Source organism: Lutra lutra, chromosome 3 (assembly GCF_902655055.1).
Source record: "Lutra lutra chromosome 3, mLutLut1.2, whole genome shotgun sequence".
Classification (NCBI taxonomy): domain Eukaryota; kingdom Metazoa; phylum Chordata; class Mammalia; order Carnivora; family Mustelidae; genus Lutra; species Lutra lutra.
In genome coordinates, this window is record NC_062280.1 from 167,368,920 (window position 1) to 167,395,202 (window position 26,283).

General features: G+C 40.9%; 1 protein-coding gene across 6 annotated transcripts in view; it reads right to left on the reverse strand.

The window, feature by feature from the left end:
* Positions 1 to 26,283, reverse strand: part of KLF12 (KLF transcription factor 12) — a 431,680-nt gene that overhangs the window by 57,153 nt on the left and 348,244 nt on the right. For 5 of the 6 annotated variants that reach the window (XM_047720133.1, XM_047720130.1, XM_047720128.1 and 2 more), the window contains one exon: positions 3,468 to 3,530. The exons of the other annotated variant lie outside the window; for it this stretch is intronic. In XM_047720133.1, coding sequence (XP_047576089.1) covers positions 3,468 to 3,530 — 63 coding nt within the window. The remainder of the gene's footprint in view (positions 1 to 3,467; positions 3,531 to 26,283) is intronic. 6 annotated transcript variants of the gene reach the window in all.

A 26,283-nucleotide genomic window follows, 5' to 3' on the forward strand; every position in this document is an offset into this window, starting at 1 on the left:
CATTCTTTAATCCCTGGAAGTCAGCAGAGAGTTACAGCAAACCTGCCTCCATCCGAACGTCTGTCCCTCACATCCTGGAGCTTTCATCTCATCCCTGGATAGGGATGTTTGTTACCAAATTTTCTTTCCATTCAAGCAGGTGTGTTTGCCTTGAACAGACATTCTTTTCTACACGTCACTTCAGTCCCAGAGAGAAGAGATGCTGCCACAGCAAGGAGGCCAGTGGCTGTGCCTCCCATATTAACATCATGCAGAGGAAAACACTACTTAAAATTTTAAACCACCTTTACTCAATAATGAACACTGGTTTCATAGATCAACCACAGACACTGACATTTACAACCTACCAATTGTCCTGTGTTTCCTATGCATAACTTATAAGTTCAAAGCTTTTCATGTTTTAGTGAGGCTTAATTGCTTTTGTGATAAACAGCATTTTTTAACTGATTGGATCATCTGCTAACCCAACTTTACAAAATCACCCAGGATCACACACAGACGGTGTCTGCAGATCTAACTCAAGCCAGAGCCATGCCGGTGTTGAATTTACCTTATAATTCCATAAATTATCCCAAACTTCTCTTTGGGGAAGATCAACAGTCACTTCCCCTTTATCTCTATTGCTAGCACGAGTATTTAAAGTTTCCGAATTTCCAGAGCCAATCTTTCACAAAGAAATAGCAAGTGTTTATCACTTAACTGGATGTAGATGCTGGGTGAGTCACTGGCTTCCTCCTAGCCAGCTGATTTCTTTCCATGTACCAGCCTCATAGCATTTACTTAAAGAAAATTAGAGATGGTACATAGAATAGGAATCTTAACTAATTCATGACCAAATAAAGCACATGTTTTAAATCCATATATGTTCCTACTAGACTTAATTTAGAAATGTCGCCGGTCCTTGTATATGAGCTTCAATAGATAATGGAAACAGTAACTCAATGCTCTGCTTTTCCTACTAATTCTGGGTCTTTGCTCAGAAACCTTCTCTGGGACAGATTTTCTTAAAGTTCTTTTCCTTTATACTTGTTCTCTTTCGCACTATCCACTCTCAAACTGGTCTAAAATAAAATTGGTAACATTTCCCTCTAATATAAGTATACCTTCTTAGTGCCTTACCCACATTTTATTACATATTATATGTTGTTTATATGATATGATACTGTGTGTTACATACATGAACCTGGTATCTGTCTCTCTCTCTCTCTCACACATGCATACCCCTCCCTCACCTACAAGAGAGTGAGCCCCTTGAGGGCAGAAACCATGTTTTAATTTATCTTTCTAATCTAGTGCTTTTCACAGTGCCAGAGACTGTAAATAAATGTTGCTGAATAAATAAAAGTTGAACTTTCTCAAGACTAGTAGTAAAAATCCTTTTTGTTTTTCATGGATACTTCTCTGGAGATAAAAATGGTTTAAACTTACTAGCCAAATAACATGCTATGAATTATGTAGGAACAAGCTACCATTACTCCAATACTTCAGGAAGGAAGAGTGAAGGAAAATATATTTCTTATTTATTCAGGGTTCCACACTGGACACTGCGAAGTTGGTTGTTAGAAGGTGGATAGGCTAACTGGCAATGTTGTACTCTGTTCATTAGCTGATGTCGCTCACTTGAGCATCTCATATTCTCTGTATGTTCTAAAGTTTCTTCAGTACAGTATGCCTTGTACTGAGAAAGAATATCAATCGGTGCAGTCAAGAAAGGAGTTGCTTCTCCCTTTCCTTTTGTGTGATGGGTGTCAGCATTATTCTCTTAGCTTTTCAGGTGTGACAAGGGAAAATATGTTTTAGTGACTGTGAGAAACCATGAAGGATGCCACTGCTTTTAGACAGTGTAGGAGCAAATGGCTATATTCTCTATGCTCCATTTCCCCCTCTGTGAAAAAGGAAAGCATAATATTTAACAACATCACCAAGCTATTGTGAGGGTTAATTAGATTTAATGGGGGAAGGGAGGTGAGCTGATTACGTACTATTCAAATTCAAAGAGTCATTATTTTGTGTCTAAAAATAATCCTGATTTAGGAATAAAATTAATTTGGAAGCTCAATCTTTGGTAATCATCTTCCCACACTTAAAAAAGAAAAAGCTATAGTTTTTAATCAAAAACCCATTCTAAGCACAATCCAATGAAGTACAAATGGATATCTGTGAATTTCCATTCACTTTCCAAGTAATGCAGTGCACGGTTCATGTTTTTCTTTTTCTTTTCTTTCCTTTTTTGAAGATATGTGTGGAAAGGTTAATTTTTTGGCATGGAATAATATAAACAAATACGGTACGTTAATATTTTTGTTTGCTTCACATGAACATTTGTGAAACAGTTCAAACTACTTCTTCAAAGAATGAGTAGTTGATGTTTTTGTGACTGTAATAATTTTTCAGGTCATTTCTGGTAAGTTCTATTTATTTACTTATTTATTTTCAAGAACTAGTCAGTCAAGTATCTTTGACCCATGTCCCAATCCCTGGACGTCATGAATGTTACCTTCCATGGCAAAGTGGATTTTGCAGATATGATTAAGGATCTTGAGATAGGGAGATCATTTCAGGCTAACTAATGGTGGGCCTGAGATGCGATCCCAAGTGTCTTGGTAAAAGGAAGGCAGAAAGAGATCTGACTACGAAGGAAGGAAACAATGTGGTGATATCAGAAGCAGAGGGAGATAGGCATGTGATGTGGGGCCATAAGCCAAGGACTGAGAACGGCCCCTGTAAGGCAGAAAATGCCAGGAATGGATTCTCCCCTAGAACCTTCAAAAGGAATCAACCCAGCCGACACCTTGATTAAGCCTCAACAAGACACCTTATTGGTGTCTTAATTCTGACCTCCAAAACTTTAAGAGAATAAATGTGTGTTGTTTTAAGCCAAAAGAAAAAAGAAAAAAAGAGAGAAAGAAGAAAGGAAAACAAAAGGTCTTCATATGCACTAACTTAAGAAAGAAAACAGAGAGAGACAGACAAAGAGATAAAGAAAGAAGGAAAATTCCTAGATATTTGCGGCTAAGATGAGAAAAAAAATCATCTAAATAATAATCATCAAAATTTATAATAGATCAATTTACTACAAAAATCTTTACAAGAAATGGAAGTTGGCATCTGAGAAAAATTTCTGTTGTTGCCTAAATCTCACTAAAAACTTATAAAAGCTTCAAAAAAAAAAAAAAGAAAGAAACATTCTTTAAAAATAATATAACAGTGGATAATCCTGGAAAATATGTCATATCTGTTAGGAGAAAAATGTTGCCTCAGTTTTTGGTGAGTAAAGGTCTTTGGCCGAGAAGGAACTTTATTGCTTCCATTTAGAACTTTCCAAAGGAAAGGGAGACTATGTAATTTGGTTAGTTGAAGTGTACTCTCTACAGAGAAGCAGAAATAATTCTCTCTTGTTTTAACATTACCCAATTAAAATTTCCCGTAAGACTTACAAATTTTTATAACTTAGACGGTATACTCACCAAGCAAACTTCTGATTATTCATTCGATTTCCCCGGACCCTTGATACTGGGGACGGATGTACCCTATAGGTAGATGAGAATAATCCAGTCATTAAAAAAAGCACATTCCCGATTACAAATGAACAAATTAAAAAAAAAGAAAAAAAAGACCTTGTTTGTAAACGATCTCTTGTAGGTATGCTTAATATAGAAAGCCCCAGAACTTAATCACCTCTTAGTAAATGAACACAGTTAAATTCCTATGCATGCAAACCTGCAGTCTCTCTCCTTTTGTACCACATTTATTATTTATCTCTTTATTTATTTAAAGATTTTATTTATTTGACAGAGAGAGAGACAGAGAATGTGAGAGAACACAAACAAGGGGAGTGGGAGAGGGAGAAGCAGGTTTCCCTTGGAGCAGGGAGCCTGATGCGGGGCTCTGTCCCAAGACCCTGGGACCATAACATGAGCAGAAGGCAGAGGCTTAAGGACCAAGCCACCCAGGCATCCTCCTTTTGTACCACTTTTAACGTAACAATGGCTTGTCATAATGTTCACTGTGAAGAGCCCCAAGAGCCCCACCCCCAGTTTTAATCAAATGACAGATTCATTCAGTCCAACACAAAGTTTCTGCCTAGCTAATCCTCGCAAGGCGCAGAAGTGGGTAAAAGTCATGTAAGGTGTGGTGTTTGCCTAGGATGAGGGTGAGCCCCTTCTGCGGCCTCTTCCCACCAGGGATACGAAGAGACAGCAAGCAAACCCTCCCTGAGTCGACGGCTGGATTACAAACCCTAAAAAAGTGAGCTAATGAAAAGAGCTCAGGATATGCTACCCCAGAATATGATACTTTGGCCTCAGGATTATTTTGAGTTGCAAACAAGTAAGAAACAGCAGGCAAAGGAGGAGCTCTCTACTTTCCCGTTATAGGCCAGAAAACCAGGACATGAACTTCCTTTTGTAAAGCAAATTTTCCTTTGTAAAGGTGTCCCCCTCCCTCCACTTCCAAAACCAGGAAGAAGAGCACAACATACAACTCTTCACTCAGACATGGTACTGAGAGGAGTCTACATAAATAATACTTATCTATCATAAGATTACCGTTTCCTGGTCACTTCCTACAATTCACCCCCTCTAGAAGCTCAAACCCCACTGTTGACTATTCACTTTTCCATAATTTACCCCCTTTGTTAAAATGGTATCTAAGACCACACTTTAACCACCCCTTTGAGTTACTCATCACTGAGCATGCCTGCAAGTCTGCATATTGCATGTGTAATAAATGGGTTTTTCTTCCCCCTCTTGCTAATCTGTCTTTTGTCTGTTTGTTTGTTTATTTACTTAGTCTTTTGTCAGTTTAATTTGCAGGCCTCAGTGACAGAACCTGAGAAGATAAAAGAAAAAGGGCTTTTTTTTTTTTTTTTTTTTTGGTTTTTCTTCTGCTGCAGGAACTTCATCCAAATGTCCAGGAACAGAATCGGAGACTGGGGGAGGAAGGAAGGTGAACAGTTATTTCTAGCAAAAAAGCTTTCTAGATGTGATGCTCTGCCGCTGGGCTTTGAGGAAGGCAGTCAATTCAAGAGGTTAGCTAAATAGCGGAGAAGTAAAAATTACATTGTCTTACAAGTTTCCGGGGTTAGAATCATCCATCAGAATAGTTTATATTTCCAAGCACTGCTGGTATCTTCCAATCAGGAGCTAGCTGCTGAACCTCCACCCCTTTGTGGGTCACTAACTGGCAAGACAATATGTCCTACTTCCTGCTTCCTTGTGGCCAACTTCCTGCTTTGTTCTATCTTTACCGTGATCTGTGAGATCTAGGCAGTCTGGGCTTGCGGTAGCGTTATGTCCCAAACACTTCTCTCATGTACAGGAAAGAAAACAGTCTTTGAGCCTTGTCAGAATCAAGAGCTCCAACATTCACTAGAACCCAGTCTTCCATAGTTGTTGAGCAAGTGAAAATCATTTCAAAAACAGATAATACCGTTCCAGCTCTGCAGAAGGGCTAAATGCAAACTTTCTGTAAATCCAGAGCCAGACTGCACTTTGCACTGGGAAGGCTTATTTCTTCCAACATCCCTTATTAACATTCTTTTCCTCACAGCGCTTCTCAATGGCTGCTGCAGCTGAGCTGCTCGGCACAGATTTTCTGCTCCGCATGGGGGAGGGGATGTTAATTATGCAGAAAGATGGAGAGAGGCCAGACAGCCCCTCTGGTGAACTGTCTCATTCAAGCACGGCTCACTTCCTGCTGTTTTGCAGCTACAAGGATCACCTGTTGGTCTTGGCATCTGGCCAAACTGGGGCCTAGCGGAAATGACAGACTCAGCTAGAAATGAAAGCCAGCTCATATTCCGGCACCCTAAATTGGGGAGAGAGGAAAAAAAAAACCATGCAATAGACATGCAGAAGAATTATACAAAAGATAGCAAGGCTCATTTTTTCTTCTCTTTCCTTATTTCTTTCAGTCTGTCTGCTTGAAATACAATCATCAAAATGGAATTATGAGCCAAAAAACATTTCCCCACTTAAATCTCCCTGACCCAAGGGACAATACAGGAAGTCCTCTTAACCTTCCCTACAGTCTCACTCGGGTATCAGAGTCCTACCACCTAAATAAAGTTCTAAAGAGTATTAGCCTGAACACTTACAATTCTTTAATTCACTCCATATCCTTTCAATGTTTGGGTCCTGTATTCCTTCCTCCTTAACCTTCGTATTTCCATTCATCGTAATTCCACCAGGTGATGTTTGATAATGGAGGTATTCTCTTACTGATGCTTCTCATTCCAAAATCAGTGGAGAAAAATGGGGCTGTTTAACTTATAATTACAATATCCTCTAGGTATTTGTATCTTGTAACACAATTTCATTGATCCATTGATCAAATACTGTAAGTAGGCAATTCCTATAATGGTTTAACAGTCTACAAAGAATTCCACGACTGCGTGGATACGAACAAATAATTACAAGGTTTCCTAAATTAAAAGGGTAAAACAAGAAAGCTTTTTTTTTTCCCTTCTGAAAGGGGGTAAATTGGATAACCCGGAGCATACTTCATTCTGATAAAGTAGACCATAAAGGTTTGCATTTCAGCTCCTCCCCCAATTTTATTTCTTCAAAAAGATATGCGGTGTTTTTGTGAGCTCGGGCTACGCTGGGGCACTTCTGGCCATTGCCTCCCTTCCTTCCACATATAGCAGCAGCCAGGCAGGTAGCAAAGTCAAAACCCCAGTAGGAGAAACCACCGCCTAATCTGCATGTCATGCATTATTCATGACCTCCTGATTCCTGCACCTGCATCTGGGCAGGAAGCTTACAGGGAGTGTTCATTATGCTTCTCTTAGCCTCACACAGGCTCTATTACTGCTAAGCCACTTTGTTCTGTAACTAAGGGTTTCAGGCCTTAGTACTAACCGCTGGATATGGAAAGAAAAAAAAAAATCACCGCCCTAAAGAAAAGAGCAATTTGGGTTGTTGTGCAACACACACTGAATCCTACAATGTGCTCTTCTGAGACTGACAGTGAGTGTCCGATGGAAATGCTCACATTGGGCGACTTACGTTACGTGGAATAAAGGGAAGCTGTACCAGTAAGGCCACATATACCAACTGTTCTGTTGACACACGTTTCCTCATCTGAAGCACGCAGCATGTTTATAATTGTGCCCAGCACAGGGCTTAATTTAGCTTCCTTGCTAAGCATGTGAGACTTTTTAAATATCTTAATACAAAAATGGTTCTTCCTTCTTTGGATATAAGTCCAAAGAAACTGACTCTCAAATCTTGTAATTTAACGACTGACATTTGTCGTCTATCAAGAGGATACAATCGCCCAGTTCTTCCCAATGGTTTTATGAACCTTCCTGAATGGCTGGTGGCTAGAGGCAGGAGACAAAAGCCAATACTCACCACAAATTATTCATGACTAATGAACTGCTGGGGGAAGATGTCATCTACTTTTTTAGTATCCCCACCACAGAAAAGCTAGGCCAACTTAAATCCAATCTTCTAGCCCCAAATGAAAATAGAATGATGTGGTTAAGAGTACAGACTGTGGAACCAGCCTGCCTGGGACTGAATCTGAGCTCCACCGTTTTCCAAGAGGGTCATGTCATCTTAGGGTGAGAGCCACCTAACCTCTCTGGGCTTCAGTTTTCTCATCTGTATAAATGGAGGCAGTAATGGCGGCCATCTCCAAGGGTTGTGAGATTTAAATGACTTAACAGTTGTCAAGTGTTTAGAACAGTGCTTGGGACCCAAGAAGCAGTCAATACACGTTTGCTATTATCCCGAGCAGTGTTGATTGGATTGGAAAGGATGGGAAGATGAACCTGGAATATACGGATAATTCTAGGGGATTGAGACGACAAATGTGCTTTACAGACCTGCAATCTTAACTACCATGTTTATATGACTTCACTAAAGGCAAAGAAGTAACAAAGAGAAATGAACACATATAGAGTAATAAGAACTGACTACTGTGATTTCTACGATATGGCTTATTCTCTGACATCGAATTTTTCTGTTCTTTATTAGAAAATCTATCTTCTGTTTACTAAATTACATGATATTTCAGTTACATCCCGTTCGAGAACAAGTCAGTAATCACACCAATACAAAATCACTGCTTTAATGCTGTGTGCCACACACCACATTATCTTATTTTATCCTCATACCCTTATTGTTCATATTTCTTCAGAAAATAGGCTTACACGAGTTAAGTAACTCACCAGAGTGACACAGCTAGTGAACAGCAAAATTGGAACTTGAACACAGTTATGTCTGACTTGTCCTACTCCACATTATCATCCAATCCTATGAACTCACACATATTCTCCCCACACAACCCTAAAGGATGCAATAAAGTGAATTAGCACCAGGGGCTTCAATGAGAGATTTTACATGTATTTAAGACCAATTGCATATCTTATAATTAAATAAATGCAAAGTGAATGTACTAGTTTTTTGACTTAAAATCGGCCCTGGATGAAACATGAAGCATCTGGGTACTCAAAAGAAAGTCATAGTAACTACTGATCTCTTTTTAACTGCTTATTAAATTTCTTATTAGTGTTGCTATTTAAATATATCATGTACAACACATGTAAGGTTAGATGGTATAATTAATTCTAGCTACATCTACTTCTTTGTTTCCCTTTATTTTTTTTTTTACAAGAACCAAGTTCAATCTAACTTCAAAGATGAAACCATCTTTGTCATGGTCATCAATGGCCTCCACGTTTTCAAATCTAACGGTTAATTCTCAGTCCTCATCTTCTCAAACTCTCAGTAGCAACTGCCTTAACTGATCACCCTACTCATATCTTTAATTTAAACATTTATTGTGTACCTACTATTTATGCATTAATTCAAATATTAATTGGACATCTATGGTGTCAGGCACCATTCTAGTTTCTTCAGTACTGTGAACCGTGTTGGATGAGGGAATATTACCTCTACACAAACATGATTCAACTTCAGGGAGCCTACAGCACAACCATGAGTTTGGACAATAAATGGTCATCATGGGTAACGTGATAAATGGCCATGGGAGCAGATAAAAGGGGCGTCTGAATTATTAAAGCTTTGGAGTAGACCCGGAAGTTTCCCTAGGACAACAGAGAGAGGCACTGAAGGGTGGAAATGGCCAACAGCAAAACTACAGATTGTTTTGGGTGACTGTAGTAAGGGATTTGGGAGGTCTGGAGCGTTAGGAGATTAGGTACTAACAGGGCCTTGATCAGGATGATCTCGTGTATTGTGCGAAGCAGTTAACTCAAAGAATTAAAGGACACTGTCCAAAGGCTTTTAAAGTTAAAACTGACACCATCAGATTTGTGTACTAGAAAAGCCATGTTGGTGGCAGGGTAGAAAATGGCTGAAGAGAATATCATTATACTGAAAGAACCACTGGAGGCCTACAGTAAAAATGCTGTGAAAGCAGGAGCCAAGATGGCAGCAGTGGGCATAGTGGAGTGGGAATGGAGAAGGAGCAAGGGGAAGACAGATACATAATAAATTAAGTGTTATCCCCGGGATTTGATGTAAATACGTGCAAGATGTGGGGAGGCAAGGTGGAATAAGGAAGCAAGTTTTAGCTAACGCCTAGACCTATGAATTGGATGATCAGAGGAGCCAATATAAGGAATAAAGATTATGTATGGGGATTAAAAAATACAGTAAGTTTCTGTCCATTGCTTATACAGGTCTGGGGTTCAGCAGAAAATTTTAAGAAGAGAGCTGGAGATGCGAGCATCCTTACCAGAAAAATGGTTAATGAGCCGTGAATTTCAGGGAGGCACAATGTAAGTGAGAAAAGCAGCAGATTTAGGACTGGACACCATGCATGACTTCTTGCATGACTTTATTTTTACTATTTTTTTAAAAAATATTTATTTGTGAGACAGAGACAACAAGCACGGGAAGGGGCAGAGGGAGAGGGAAAGGGAGAAGGAGAGAAGCAGCGTCTGCTAAGCACAGAGCCTGATGCAGGGCTCTATCTCACAACCCTGAGATCACGACCTGAGCCAAAATCAGGAGTTGGACGCTTAATTGACTAAGCCACCCAGGCGCCCCTTTCTTGCATGACTTTAAATCCCTTCCTACTCATTCAGGGGACGCCAGAGATCTCCACTTATTGCCTGGAAGTTGGGAGTTTCATGACTCAATTTAGGTTTGTAAGATCTTTTAACCATTATTAAGAGAGGTAAGACATGATCTGTTCTACCCTTCCCTTGATGTCAGAAAAGTCAAAAATAATTAGTTTTTCCTTCAGTTTTGCCTTAGGGAGTAAGTGGCCCCAATATCAATTCCATCAAGCAACCCAGAAAACACAGTCATCCTCAACTGAACTTCTCTCCCCATATCCAGCCCAGTCTGTCCACTACACTGCCTCCATTCAATCCACTTTTCATTTCAACAGCCACTGACCTATTTTAACCCGTACCTGTCTCTTAGCAGCACCCCTCCCAAAATCTTCTCTCCCAATCCATTTTCTGCACTAGAGCCACAGTAGGCATATTTAAAAAGCAAATCTATTCTCACTCCACTATCCCTTTAGTGGCTTTTCACTGCTCTTGATATAGACCTAAATCTCCACTGGGCCTACGTGCCAATGATCTGGACCCTGCTCACGCCACTAGCTTCACTCTCCCACAATAACCCCTTTCCCACACCCTGCTGTGATCCAGTCACCCTGCCTCCTTTCAGCATCTCTCTCTCAGCTCTGTGTCTCTGCATGTGTTGTTCCTTTCATTCATTTATTTATTTATTTATTTATTTATTTATTTATTTATTTATTTATTTATTTATTTTTTGTTTTATGTACGTCATCTCTACACCCAATGTGGGGCTTGAACTCACGACCCCAAGATCAAGAGTGGCATGCTCTTCTGACTGAGCTGGCCAGGCACCCCTGTGTTGTTCTTTTTATACAGAACCTCCAACACTGCCCCTTTACCTCTAGAACCTTTCTCATTCTCAGCTCTCTGCTCAAATACCACTTTGCTTTCCCTGACTGCCCACACTGGACCATGTGTCTGTGTTACGACTGCCATCATTCTTTCCATTAGTCCTTCACAGCTCGTATTAGGCTTATATACACTTGTATATGTGAGTGATTATTTGATGGGGCACTTAGGTGGTGCAGTCGGTTAAGTATCTGACTCTTGATTTCAGATCAGGTTGTGATCTCAGGATTGTGAGACTGAGCCGGGTGTCCGGGGGCTCCATGCTCAGTGGGGAGTCTGCTCAAGACTCTCTCCCTGGGCCACCTGGGGGGCTCAGGCTATTAAGCATCTGCCTCCTGCCTCGGTCATGATCCCAGGGTTTGGGGATTGAGCCCCCTCTCCCACCCACCATTGCGTTCCTTTCTCAGTGGGGAGCCTGCTTCTCCCTCTCCTCCCTGCTCATGTTCTTTCTTGCTATCTCTGTCTCTCTCTCTTAAATAAGTTAAGAAAAGAAAAACCTTAAAAAAAAAAGAGTCCCTTTCCCTCTCCTTTGCTGCCCCCCTCCACACACACATGCACACTTTCTCGCTCTCAAAGAAATGAAATCTTAAAAAAAAAAAAGTGATTCTGTGATGAAAAGCAGGAACTATTTCTCCTTAGCTCTCCACTATATGCCCAGTCACAGGTCCTACATCTGGTACAAAGGAGGCATATATTAAACATTGCTCTGTAAGTAAAAGGAGATAATAGGAACTCATAAGAGCAGCCTTTTCATTTTTCCTCAGATCTGTTGTTCCACTATCTGGAAAAATGAATAAGTAAATATATATAATAATTTAATATTTAATTTAATATTGATTATATATTTATTTCTAATATATATTACAGATAAAGTACAAAGTAGAAGGGACAGTGAGTGAAAAGTGCTGTGGCCTGGGTGTTGTCCAAAAGAAGCTTTGACCCTCCCAGGAGAAGGGTCCTTTAGATCTGCTCAGGCCTGTATCCAGCTGTGTGCACACAGGACCCATCCAGGCCAGGAGGCCAAAGCAGACGCGTCCGTCACCTCCTCACCTCCGGGGAAGTTTGGGCCAGACTGGTGGACAGGGTGACAAGACTTCCAAGACTCACCCGAGGTATGTAGTTTAGTGTTGAATCAATGAGAATTTCTTGGTTTGCATAACGCTACTGTGACTATGTAAGACCTCAACAATAGGGAAGCAAAGTAAAAGGTATCTGCGATCCCTCTATATTTTTGCAACTTTGAACTCCAAAAATCAGAGCAAAACATTTTAAAGCGCTATTTCTTTGCTGGGAGAAGAATATAAGCGACACATTGTCTAAAAACTACTTTTTCCTATTTTATTTAGTGATGTGTTTTCTCATTCTTTTCAACAGTTATTACTGATAACATTCATTCAAGGTGCACTGATAAACACAGTATAGGTGCGTGCACACAGTCTCTCACATCTTTTTCTTTAAGCATACAAACTCATCAATCAATTCTGCTACTTTGCCATCACAGTTTTTACATGCATTGGGTACAGAATTACTGACAGCAGAAATGTTGAAAAGTGGGAGAAAGAAAGGAGTAAAAGAAAAAAAGAAGAAGACACATTAGAAGGTTAATAGAAATAATACCGTGATGGGATTCGGGGGTGGGGGGAGGGACTTTAGATTAGGTCTAGAGAGCAACAACTTATATTGTGGAATTGACATTTATCCAAAGGACAAAGATCCCCAATTTGTCCTTTAACCTGAGATACCCTGATAAATTGCTTCAATTTTCCACTTCATTTTGCATGTGTGTAAGTCTGATGTATTATTTTTCAGTGTTCAGTGTATGGTGCATTAAGATTCCTGTCTTTAACATGTAAACTGAAATCCTTTGATTCTGTCCTTAGTATGGACTGAGCCGGAGGAATTTCGTGAATTAAAAGGCATTCTGATTGGTAGTTATTCTATTAGTCACACTGGTAATGTCTTTTATTTAGTGTGCTCCATCGAGAAAGAATGGTAAGCAGCTGAAAAACCACTTCAAACGTTTTTACTGCCTCCGGCCGCATTAATTTTGAGATACCTCATTTAGGCTTAAAAAAGAGGCAAAGTTGGGGCGCCTGGGTGGCTCAGTGGGTTAAGCCGCTGCCTTCGGCTCAGGTCATGATCTCAGGGTCCTGGGATCAAGTCCCGCATCGGGCTCTCTGCTCAGCAGGGAGCCTGCTTCCCTCTCTCTCTCTGCCTGCCTCTCTGCCTACTTGTGATCTCTGTCTGTCAAATAAATAAATAAAATCTTTAAAAAAAAAAAAAAAAGAGGCAAAGTTAAAGCATGTAATATGGGCTTTTTGTCACCCCAAATTGGATCTATTATAATTTAGCGCTCTCTCAAGAAGGTGTTATAGCTCAGTAGGCTGTACCATTTTTCCTTTGAGTAGGACAAAATTTTACATCATTTCCTCCACGAGCCTAATGACAATGGCATAAACCAGACTGTAAAGATGATAAGCCATCTCTAAGGAGAAAAATGTAGCTTACAGTTCACTGACAGTAAAATATCACATGCTAGACAGACCCCAATCTGGTAATTATATGTAACCATTGTCTTTATTTTAAATGTGCTTAACCAAATGTGTGTACGTGTGTGTGTGTGTGTGAATCCTGATACGCTATCCTTTAAGTGGACACCTAATAAATCAAAGGCAATGCTATCCAACAGATGGATTCGGTACAAATCACAGAGCAGTCTGATGTGTAGAGGGCTGTAGAGGAGGTCCTCTTACTGCCCAAACCGAGGGTCAAGAAGCTTGGACGGCTTGAAGGCAAAGGAGCCAGGAACTGACCTGCCAGCTCCTGCAGAGACACTGCATTTCAGAGTTTGGCAACTGAGGTCAAGAGCCGCCAAATACATCATTCAATACCCACAGGTCAACGTTGCCTGTGGAGACTGGCAAGGGGTAGGGGAAGTATCACACGTCAGCTCACCAACAGGCTCGGACAAACAGCAACGCACCCACCACATATGCACTTCCCAAATGCACCAGGCCCTCTACAATTATCAACATCACTTCCCCCAGTTAGTTCAAATTTGCCACTCCCTCCTCTGCCCCAGGGTCAACCCCCAGTATCCTCCGTCTTCTGCTTCCCGTAGTACTGGCCCAAGAGGCTACAGGGTTTCTCCAGCAGAAACAGTACTGGCTATTATTTCACTAACAAAATGGTCAAATCAAGGCATAGCCGGGTCACTTCCTTTGGTTATTCCTGAGTTTGATAGAGATCACAACATTACTGTTCTGGTTGTTTATGAAGCCCCCTACTATGATTGAAAAAAATGATAAAGAGGAGAGAAGTGATTAAAAAGTAGCATTGCAGGTGCCTCGTTGGCGCAGTAGGTAGCGCGTCTGTCTCATAAAAGGTAGCATTGCTCTGTTCACAGCCTCTGCCACCCAATTCAGATAAGAGCCACGTAATCTAAGGTGTGGCTTCTTAACTTTATACAAAGACTGGCATCCAGCCAAATGAGTATCTAATAGCATGGGAAAGGTTAAATAATAACAATATACGGTTAAGAAAAAGAGCGCCAGTTCTCCAAATGGAGGACTTACTGCACGACAGGGGATAACAAAATAATGCAAACACTACTTCCAGAGAGCAGAGGAGAGAAAAATCACTCCAAGCTAATGCTATGGGATTTGGGCCGGGTCTCACAGACACAGTTCCGAGCTGGTGTGGAGAAGCAGCAGGTGTGCAGGGGAGGAAACCAGGATGAGCAAACAGGAAGGGGCAGGGAAGATGAGTAGAGCGTGCAACCACTGCAGCTGGAAGGAGGAGTTCGTGCAAAGGGTGCAGCCCAGAGGGTGGGATGTCTGAGGGCCGGTGATAGATGTTTTGGGATTTCCGGCTCTAGAAAGTGCAAAGCTGCTGGGAGATGTCATTTCAGAGGAGTAATGTTGTTGCACGAGAATGCATCTGCGAGCGGCATGCCCATGACCAAAAGTGAGGAAGACTAATGTCACGATAATCTTGGGGATGGGGCATGGTTCACTTATAAGGGGACAAAAGTCGAAGCCAGAGAGGTCTTGAGGGAAGGGAAGGGAACGGAGTGCACAGAAGAGACTGTTCACTGGCAAAACCTAACGACACCAGACAGAGGAAGGTGAAGCAAATACTAACACTCTGAGAGGCTCCAAGAACGGAGGGAAATGTGGGTTTAATTTTAGGCAGATGCAGATGAATGATTGCAATTCAGGAGGGCAGACGGTCGGGACTGGATCTGATTATCATAAACACGGCAGCAAAAGAGGCTGAGGGTGTCTGAAAAGAAGGCTCCACGGGCTGAGGAGCAGAGGGGCAGAGCAGGGGGCCAGCGGCAAAGGAAGAATCAAGGCAACCAAGGAAAACCAGGAGGAAAAAGACCCAGTCCCTGTCGGATTTGTAAAAGGAATGAGAGAACTGAGGAGAGATCACTACAGTGGGTCAGTTAGGCACCATGGCGAGGATGGATTTTTGGGAAAGCTACAAAAGCGATGGGTGCCAGGCTCTACATGGTTAATGCCTGAGATTGAGGATAAAGGAGAGAATGCTGGGAAACCTCTGTTTGAGCTTTTCCTTGGAAAACAGAAAGAGCTGGAATAACCAGGTGGGACAAAAATAGTAACTTGATTGTTCTTTTTCTTTTTTGTTCATAAGAAAATGGAAATCCTTCTGTATGTTAGGTGCAGGGTACAACTGAAAAGAAGAGACTGAAATGACTGAGGAGGAAAAAACTGAGGGACAAGTCCTAGAGGAGATTCCCCGACACTCAGCAGCCACACGTGTGCAAATACTGGCTTCAAAGTGAGAGCTAACTGTGAATTCTGTGCTGGGCGAAGAGTTTTACTAGACGGTCTCACTTATCCACACAACAGCCTAGGGGGAGGGTGGCATCACTCCCATCCTATAAATGAGCAAAGCAAGCTCAGAGAGGTTGTTCTATCCAGCCCAAAGTCACACAGCAGAGTTGAAAATCAAGTCCAGGCCTAACAGACTCCCACATCACATTCTTAAACAATGTTCTGCTCTGTTTGTTTCATGACCAAGGAAGTAACTCCATTTTTAAAAAATGTTAAGTACAGATTAGATGGAACATATAACAAAATTTAGAGTTTCATGTTCACCCAATGATGTTTAAAACTGAGAATTATGTTTGTAAGTAGTCTGAGCTCTCTAAATGCATTTATTGTATATCTGCAAATATATGTTATAATTTTATACATATACAATTATATATAAATATATGTATGTATACATATACATATATATATTTGGTCTTTGCCTGAGGTTCCAGACACAGAGCTCCTAAAACCCTTGCAATTTCCCAAACGATCACAGTAGCTTTTATTACAAGCCCCTTTAACTACACGTGAGTTTATGCTAATGGGGTGACTTATGGTGGGGTCTCCAGATAGCTTCAGCATGAGGCTGGTCACCAGAGGGACCAAGCATGTGATCAGAAGGTTAGAACTTTCAACCTTCCCTTGTGCAGGGTAGAGGGGCTGGATACTGAGTTCAATCACCAATGGCCAGCGATTTCATCAGTCACATCTACGTAATGAAATGCCCATAAAAACCCCTGAATGGCAGGATTTGGAGAGCTACCTCATTGGTGAACCCCCCAGATATGCTAAAGGATGGTGCCCTGGGATGGGGCATGGAAGCACCACCACATGTCTCCATCTTGTCCTATATGTCTCTGTCATTTGGTTGTCCCTGAGTTGTATCCTTCATAATAAACTGGTAATAGTAAGTAGCACTTTCTTAAATTCTGTGAGGAATTCCAGCAAAATACTGAACTTAAGAGGGGGTCCTGGGAACCTCAAACTTGTACTGGCTAGTGTTCAAGGATTGAGTCCCTGATCTGATGGGACTAACTCAGGATACTTAGCATCAGACTGAACTGAGGGGCTAGACACCCCTGACACCATGGGATTGGAGAATTGGTTGTTGTTTGAAAAACAACCACACAATATATTATCCAAACAATTTTATAATGGGCTTTTCATACTCACATTTCCCATGTGTGCTGGCCAAATATGAGAATAATGCATATAACACCACTGTCAACAAGTAAGATTAAGATTTTTGAACTCTGTAAATTAAACTGTCTTTTAAAAATTCCCTCCAATTTTTGCTGAGACTATTTCCCCTCAATCATCATCATTAGAAAATGTAGAAGGATGAATGACCATAAAATGGAATTAACCCATATTTAATCTACCAACCCGATACTCTCTTTTAAATAATCAAGAGAAACTGAATTTATAAGATCTGATTACAGCACTTTGTTTAAATTTCTAGTCCCAGATTAAATACAGATGTTATACAAAATAGGCTAGGTCTGGAAATTGCCCACAAATACATCCTTATTATTGAGCATTCTTTTTGCTTTAAAAAAAAAAAAAAAGGGAAGAGTTTTCCCAGAGTCCCTGAGATACATGCAGAAAATAAGAAGAATTAACGCAGAACAGAAAAAAAGTCACATGCTTGTACTAAACAACAACACACATAGCACAGCCCTAAAAACTGCACATGACCAAACAGGAAAGCAGAAATATCATGACCAAAAAAAAAAAAAAAAAAAAAAAAAAAAATTAAATTAAAATAGAATTCTTACATTTCCTGCCCTGGAGACTCAGTGATTTAAGAAAGAAAGCATTATGATTCCAATATTTGAAAAATAAGAATTAATTGAAATGATTTCTTAGTTTCCATTGTTTTGCAAGTCCAGTGCTAGGCATAAGTAAGGTAAAAATGCATAAAATACTGTCTCCACCCTGAGGGACTTTCTAGCTAGAGAGTTCAAGCATTATAGACCCTGCATGGAAGGGCGTCATGGTGCGTATAGACTCTGGACACCTGCATTCAACCACTACTAGGTCCTACCATTTAAGTAAGTGCATGGTTTATGGGTAAGAGAGCTCATCTTTATGCCTCAGTTTTGCCATCTTTATAGCAGGGGGTACTCACAACCTCTCATTCAGAGCAATGCTTGAGTACGGCACATGCTAGACAAGTCTTGGCTGCCATGATGATTTTGTCCTTACTTACAAGAGTCCCCATGTTGCAGTGATGGTGTCTGTCCCAGGCCCCATGTCTGGTGTCTCGTTTTCCTTTTTACCAACAGCAGTAACTTGTGAGAGGATTCTAGGTCTCTGGGTATTTGGTACAGGCTGAATCCTAAGAGGCCAAAATAAAGACTATCTCAAAACAACCAGCTTCCAATTTTGACATAACGAGAGAAATTCACCATGAAGAAATGTAAAAGCTTAGTTTTTGAATAAAAGGTAATCAGAGGGGCACCTGGGTGGCTTAATTGGTTAAGGGTCTGCCTTCAGTTCAGGTCATAATCTCAGGGTCCTGGGATGGGATGCTTGGGGTGGGAGGTGGGCGCTGCTCCTCTCTTTCCCTCTGCCCTCCCTGCCAGCTCTTGCTCTTTCTCTCTCTCAAATAAATAAATCTTAAAAAAAAAAAAAAAAGAAAAAGGTAATCAGAGTTTTGCAACATTTTGCCAAATAGCAAGACATATGCAAATCCTTGTAGCCATAGTAGGCTGCATTCTACACGAATCCCAGCATAACCAGAATTTGGGAAATTAAGAAGTTCTACCAACTACGCACATTATCTGATTAGGAAGTATGATCCAGTGGCTGCGAGGTGACGTTAGTTCCTTTTTACTTTTGAATCTATCCATTTTCAAATTTGGGGTTGACTGCATTTCAGATGAGTGGCTGGCATGGGAATCAAGAAGGTTTACTGGTGTCAGGTGCTCTCATTTGCCAAGCGCTCTCCTAACTGTGGCTGTGTTTACAAAAGCATCATCAGTCTGGGCAGGGCAAAACAGGACAGTCATTTGGGACGGATTTCCTGTATCTGTATGCTGAGCAGCGCCGAAGAGCAGGGACCTTCAAATTCTCTTCCTCTCACATGTGTATCATTATGCTAAACACAGGCCTGCTTCCCTGTTTAAATCAGTCATACCATGCAAAGCAAACCATGGATGGGTTAAATCATGGCTTTTTTAGGTAACAGCATGAGCAACGTAAGAGTTCAAGGGCTTCGAAAATAGAGTATTTCTATTTTTCTAGAGAAGTCTCATTAGGGTGTGCGTATGCCCTACCTTTTTAGCTTGACCATGAATTAATTCACACAAGTAGGCAATCTGGAAGTACATTTGCATGATGTTAAATTCAAATTATGCCATCCTGTTCTTCCTATTATCTTTTATAAAATCTTAACATCTTTGTGAAATTTAACGTGCTCTGCTTTGGAAACCCTACGTAAGTCTAACACAGACCTCGCCTCAGTATTGGCTATCATATGTTAAATCTCTACATGTTTACGGATGCTAATTCAAATCACCTTCAATGTAACAAGCTCACAGAACCCTGCAACATTTACTTGGAATTCCAACAGCATTTTTAAAACAGACAGCAACATTTTTATTTCTGATAAAAAATGCTTGATTTTAAATGAAAAGAGGGGGAAAAATCATAATTCCCATGGCTTCTTTCACAGCTTAACCTTGCAATGGGTAGTCTAGCTCTGACCCTAATTCTTACTCTCTCTTTTCTTACCTCTTGTGATCTGGCTGCTGCCTCTACTACGTCAGTATTGGTTCTATCCAGCACAAACCCGCAGCGGGAACGAACCTTGTTGACCCCCAACTCCCCACACACCAGGCCTGACACCGGCATGTCTCTTGGTGCCCCGTCTCTGGGCTTCTTCCTTTTCCTCCTTTTGACTCCAGGGGCTTCCTCAAGGTCCATCAGGCTGGTGTCTCCCCTCAAGTTACATCTTTACCTCTAATCTTGCCCAAATTGTAATTTTGCATTTCCAGCTCCTTATCAGAAAATGTTCGCAGAGATATCCTACTATTAACCAACTCAACATACCTAAAAGCAGATTTATCTCCTCTCTAGTACCAATTCTCCATCCATTTATCTGTTAGTAAGATGATTATTCGACAGGTTAGTAGAGTTCAGAGCTCGGTGAGTACCGCTGACTTTTCTCTTATCCCTTGGAGCTGAAAACGATTGTTGATTGACTTTCAATGGTCTCGACTCGCCTTTATTTTCTACTGCTCTCACAAGCCCTCCAAATGAGGCAGTTCTCAGCGTACAGTCAGTACACCTGCATCCGGGGAAGCCAGCCTCAATCCCTGTCCCTGCTCACACAGCTGACACACCGCTGAGCTGAGCCAGCTGCACAGACAGGGAAGCTGGCTCACTCAGGATCCATTCCAGCTCCCTGTTTTCCAACTTCTTAAAAAAAAAAAAAAGAAAGAAAAGAAAAAAGAGAGTTCGGGAAGCTAAAAGCTACATTTCCCAGAGAGCCCTGTAATTATGGATCTCTGCATGAGCGAACTTCCATCAGCAAGGCCAGCACGAGGAGGCAGCGGGGGAAGGGAAGTGAGGTCTTCTGGTAACCGGGACTGCAGATGCCTTACTTCTGGTGTCGAGGGGGGAAGATTCCTGCATCCAGTTCCAATATAGGAGTGTAACTGGTGGGTGGGAGGGTGGCAGAGGTCTTTTGTTAGAAATGCCCTCTGATAGCTCTGTCGGCATGATATCATAGCTCCTTTTCACTGTCAGAGTGGATTCTATCCAGAAGCCTAAACACCTTCCTGACCCACTCTGGTCATTTTATCCACCCTTGTTTCAGTAACCATCAAAGGGTTCCTGATGTCTACAGAATAAAGCCCTAACTCCTTTAATATCACATGAATGACCCTGGTGTTCTGGCCCTAACCCACCAGTAGTATTGCGCATGGCTTTCTAACAGAACCTTTCACCCTAGGCTTGTATTTTTCTTCCATGGGGTTTTGGCTTACGTCATTTCACTCATTGTGAATGCCTTTTTCTCTGTCTCTGACACGTAAATCCTAGCTGTGTTTCAAAGCACTGAATAATCCCACCTCTGCCATGAAGCCCTCCATGACCACTTCAGGCAGGAGTGACTTTTCTGTCTCACTTCCTCTAAATAGGCAGAACACATTATATTATCAGTGTGTATATATATATATATATATATATACACACACGTATATATATAGGATTTTATTTATTTGCAGAGAGAGAGAGCACAAGCAGGGGGAGCAGCAAGGAGAATGAGAGAGAGAAGCAGACTCCCCACTGAGCCTGATGCGGGGCTTGATCCCAGGATCCTGAGATCATGACCTGAGCTGAAGGCAGAGGCTTAATGACTGAGCCACCCAGGCGCCCCAGATTGTGTATTTCTCACTTCTGTTTTGTGTTCTTGGTAATTTCTTCTTGTTTATATTTACAAGACTTATCTCTCTAATCTTCATTCTTGAGTACCTGAGTTATATCGTCCATATTTAACAATCATATAGCTAATTTACTGAGCACCTACCGTTTGGCCGGTATTATTCTAGGCACTTTTCACCGCTCACCCTTAAAATAACCATGGGACAACCTCGGTCTACTCTACGGATGGTGATACAAGTTCCAAGAAGTTATATAGTTTGTTCAGGGTCACGGGGTGTGAGGCAGGATTGGTATCCTAATCTCAGGTGCACGCCCAAGCTGTCGTCTCTCTGGGGCAAAACAGAGTCCGTTTCACAAAGATGGCGCTCACGGCTAATTCATCCAACTGCTGACCGAATAACCAATCAGTTCTCCAAGGGAGCATTTCTTGAGCACTATCTGCCAGGCTCTCTGCTAAGCACAAGTGTTGTTTTACTTAACCCACTCAGCCACCATAGGGGTTAGATACTTTACATGTTTCAAAGGTGAAAAAAACAAACACGCTACCACCTCGAAAAATTAAGTGACTTGCCAGGATCTTAGTGCTGATACATGGCACTTCTGGGACTGGAACCCAAGGGTTTGGCTCCAGAATGCAGGCTGTGCATCAGAACTAACACTTCTGTTCTCAGAGATAGTGATTTTATGGGGAGACCATTCAACGAAATGGTTCATAGAAAATGTTTTATTTTTAGGCAAAAAAATGACAAAAATTTGGTACACCACAGTACATTTTCTTTACTACAAGCCCCCTCGTGCTTACCATGATAATTAAAAATTCCTCATATGCAATCAGTGGAAATAGCCAACAACTGAAAATTGAGAAGGAAGTCCTAGAAAAGAGAAAGGCAGGAAGAACAAGAGGAACCCAGGGGAAACAGTGCTCCCCATCCTAGCCCACACACATCTTATTTACTAAAAATAATTACTGACTAAAATTTTCCCTATTTAACTTGCTCTTGATATGCAAATTTGCAATTTGTTGTTTATCTATTTGTTATTATAATACCTTTTTCCCTAGTACAATTATTGCTATATTAAATTTGGCAAATGCAGGTGATTATATTCCTTTTTGAAACTTACATGTAATTAAACTTATTTCAAATCTTGGGTTTCAAAGCAACTGATCTCTATAAGTTACACAGCAGGAAATCTGAGCGGTTAGCTCTAATTCAACTCAAATTTGTCATCCCTCTCAGGGTCTTTTTGTTTCTTTCTCCACATGCTTTTTGTCATTCAGGAAATCAATGAAGACACAAAATGATGGTCTACATTGAAACCAACAATATCCACATCTCAGATGCATGTGAAGGCAGATGTGTGTTTTAGGCGCAAACATTCTGAGCAGTGACACAGGGTGGTTCCCAGCGAGGGCTAAGGACAATTCTCTAAAGGACACATCCGCACTGGGCACACAGAAACTACCTCTGTGCTCATGTATCAAACACACATCGCGTTCCCTTTGTCTACACGTCCGCTTTCCGGTTCTTCAAAAAGACTTTGTTCTTTCCACAAAATCGGTTTCATCTCTTTTTGCAGTTTTGTTTCAGAACATTCCAACTTTCTGTATTAGATTGCAAATTAAATAACTAGTCAGACAAATGGAAATTCTCTGTAATTAATGCTCTTAAAAAGTGTGAAATTTGCACCTACATGTTCTGCTAATTACAATATGAATAAAAGTTATAGTCTAGTGAAAACTGATGAGTTTTCATGCCTGGACAGTCAATATTATACCAGTAGACTCACCAAACTGGTTTTCCTTCTAAAAAAAAAAATTCACACTGTTTGTGTATTTCAAAATAGTTGTCTAGCTTTGAAAGCCATTAAGACTCCGTTTTCAGGGGCACCTGGGTGGCTCAGTGGGTTAAAGCCTCTGCCTTCGGCTCAGGTCATGATCCCAGGGTCCTGGGATCGAGCCCCGCATCAGCTCTCTGCTCCGCAGGGAGCCTGCTTTCCTTCCTCTCTCTCTCTGCCTGCCTCTCTGCCTACTTGTGATCTCTGTCTGTCAAATAAATAAATAAAATCTTAAAAAAAAAAAAGACTCTGTTTTCATGAAAGTGTAGCAATTCAAGTCATTAGGAAGACTCAAACCTACTGGGCATGAGATTTCATTTTACTATGGTGAGTTGAGAGTATAAACGCTCCCAATAACACGATGGTTTCATAAATTGCATCCTAATAAGGGAAGGTTTGCCTGCCTTTGTTTTTCTATGGATATTCTCCATTGTTGGTCTTTAAGTCACCCTGTGACTGCTGGTCCTGTGATACTTTACATTTGGGAAGAACCTTAGAGTCTACAGAACACCTTCAGACACGCTAGCTCATCCCATCCTCACAGAAGTTTGCAGCAGGAACAGAGGAATTACTCCATCTGCCTTCTGTAAACGAGCACCCTAAGAAGTTTGGGGGCTTGCTGGGTGTCCCAACGGTGCCCGTCCTACAGAAATGAACACCTATTCTATGCATGTTTCCTTTTCTCCTATCCAGATGGAATTTAGAGCCAAAAGCCTTTGGCAGATCCTCAGGTCCATGCCGCCCTCATGAGTGAGGATAACACTACAGAACTCGCGTAGGGTCCCAGAGTGAGACTCTGGCCATGCAGGGGCTAAGAACTCCCAAGTTTATCCAGAATGTAAAGGAAAAGGGATTTCAGAGTCTGACAGGGCTAGGTGTGGACCCTAGTTCCAAAACACACTACCTGTGATCTTGTATGAGTTGCCTAAACTCATTCAACTTTAGGTTCTTTTTATGGAAGTGAGAATATTATTACCTACCTCATCTAGATACAGGGATGATAAAAGATCTGTTGTACCTGGCCCACGACCACTGCTCAGCAAACGTCATTCTTCTTCCTTCTTTGCAACTCACTATTTACATTAAGGTGCCTATCTTTCAAGTTTCATTTCATAAACTAAAGACACTTTAGCAATCCAGAGTGGCTTACAAAAATTGGTTTTAAATGTCTTTGTTGGACTTTTATAAGTAATCCTTACATTTAAAAAAGAAAAATCGCTCAATCTTTTCATTACATGTAGTCCTTCTCCTTAAAACAGTAAAATTTACAGAACAGTAAAATTTACAATTCTTACTTGAAGCTTTCCAAACGTAACTGGAAACCCTCATCAGTCTTTCCCAGCCAATACAGTGGTCACAACTTTAGTTTGTTTTTCTGACTTTGTTTTTTAATTGCACGGTTTAGCAATTAGAATGGAAGTTAATCCTTCCAATTATTGAGTATTTGGGGGAGTGACCCATGCTGACACTACTTTGTAGCAATAAATGCCAACGCTCTTGGGCGGGGGGCACGGTGTTCGAAACTGAGTGTTACAGTGTTGGCATGGTCCCAGAGTCAAATACTGCACTGAAGCATCCTTAGAGAATTTTCATAGAATGCCACAGTGCGCCGAAGCCCAGTTATACAAAGAAGCAGAAGAACTTGCCACCTCACAGTCTTAAAGGGAGAGGAAGGAGGGGTCCTTATCTCCATTTTGCAGATATGAGTACTGAGGCTGGGCAGCTTGGAAATAGCAGGAGCAAAGCACAGAGGCCGAACTGAAATTCAGGAGGACAGACACCCAGTCCCTGGGCTTCCAGAAATCACCTTCTCTCTTAGATGAAACTCCCTGCTGTTCTTCTAGGAAATAAAAAGAACACATTGCATGGATAGAAAAATTCACTATTCTGATCCAGAAATTTTTGATGTAAAGGGGGAACTGCCCCTGGGAAAATGCGCCTACTTTTCAAATTCACCAGAAATAAATTTTAATAGAATTCATTTTCATTCCTCTCGAGATCCCTAAAAAAGCCCCAGTTTCACTTATTTTGTTTTCTTAAAGTTCTCTGAATAGTTCTCTAAATAGACACAAACAAAATATGATAGAGTAGATAAGTGTAATTTACATTTTATAAGGCCAGAATAGACATTTTTACCAGATTTAATTATTGCAAGTGTATATTCACATGTCTACTTACATGCAGCAAAAGCTACAATTTATTACACTAGTATCTAACGATGCAGTCAAAATTAGAATATTTTTATATAAATGATATTGTACCAGAATTTCAATGCAATTTTTCATCTTTTCTCATTGAACTGACTTTTTTTTCCTGCCATATTAAATGTTTATCATTCCAAAAAAGCTGTCAGGTCAAAAAAAATTCATTAAAAAAAAAATTCAGTTTCTTTGGGGCAATTTTGTGGCTATTCTCCTAGAGTGAAGTCTTACCTGATCCTTAGGAATTCTGGACCACATTAGCCTCCTGCCTCTATTCGTTTTTTTTTTAATTTTTATTTTTTTAAAGACTTTATTTATTTGACAGAGAGCGAGCACAAGCAGGCAGAGCAGCAGGCAGAGGAAGAGGGAGAAGCAGGCTCTCCGCCAAGCAGGGAGCCCGATGTGGGGCTCAATCCCAGGACCCTAGGATCATGACAGAATTACAATCCTTGTGGACTAGAGAATACAATCACCAAAATAGGACTCTATCTTCCTGGCATCATCCTGGCCTAGTCTCGAAAGTTATTCCCCAGCATTTGCTATTTTGGTCGGTAGTATACACTAAACATGGCAAGTCACTGATCAAAATCAGCTGTTTTCAGCTGCTTTACTCCTCATGTTTACAGGCATGTAATTCCCATGTTCATTTATATATTTACAGAGACAAAGACAAATAAGCATAAATAAGGATAAAAGCACAAATAAGCATAAAAACCCAGCTTTTGACAGTCTCACTATGGCTACGGGCCAGACAGCAGGTTACACACTGCCAACTAGTTAGCTCCAATTCCAGTCTTTTCTCTCGACCAATTCCAACATACCGGCAAGTCCTAACCCACCCCTGTGTACCTGTTACTTGGATGAAAACTGTTCATTCTAGAAGTCTTTTTACATCAAATTGCCCATGGAGTTTCAAAGTAAAAAGAGATAAAAGCAGTATCTACTCACAATAAAGGAAAATCCTTAATTATCATTAAGTGACTAGAAAAAGAAAAACGTGTTTTGATAAATATTAAAATCTTACAGCTTTTGTAATAACAATGCCAGCATCCAATTACCCTGCATTCTGTTTCAATTAGAGAGTATGAATGAA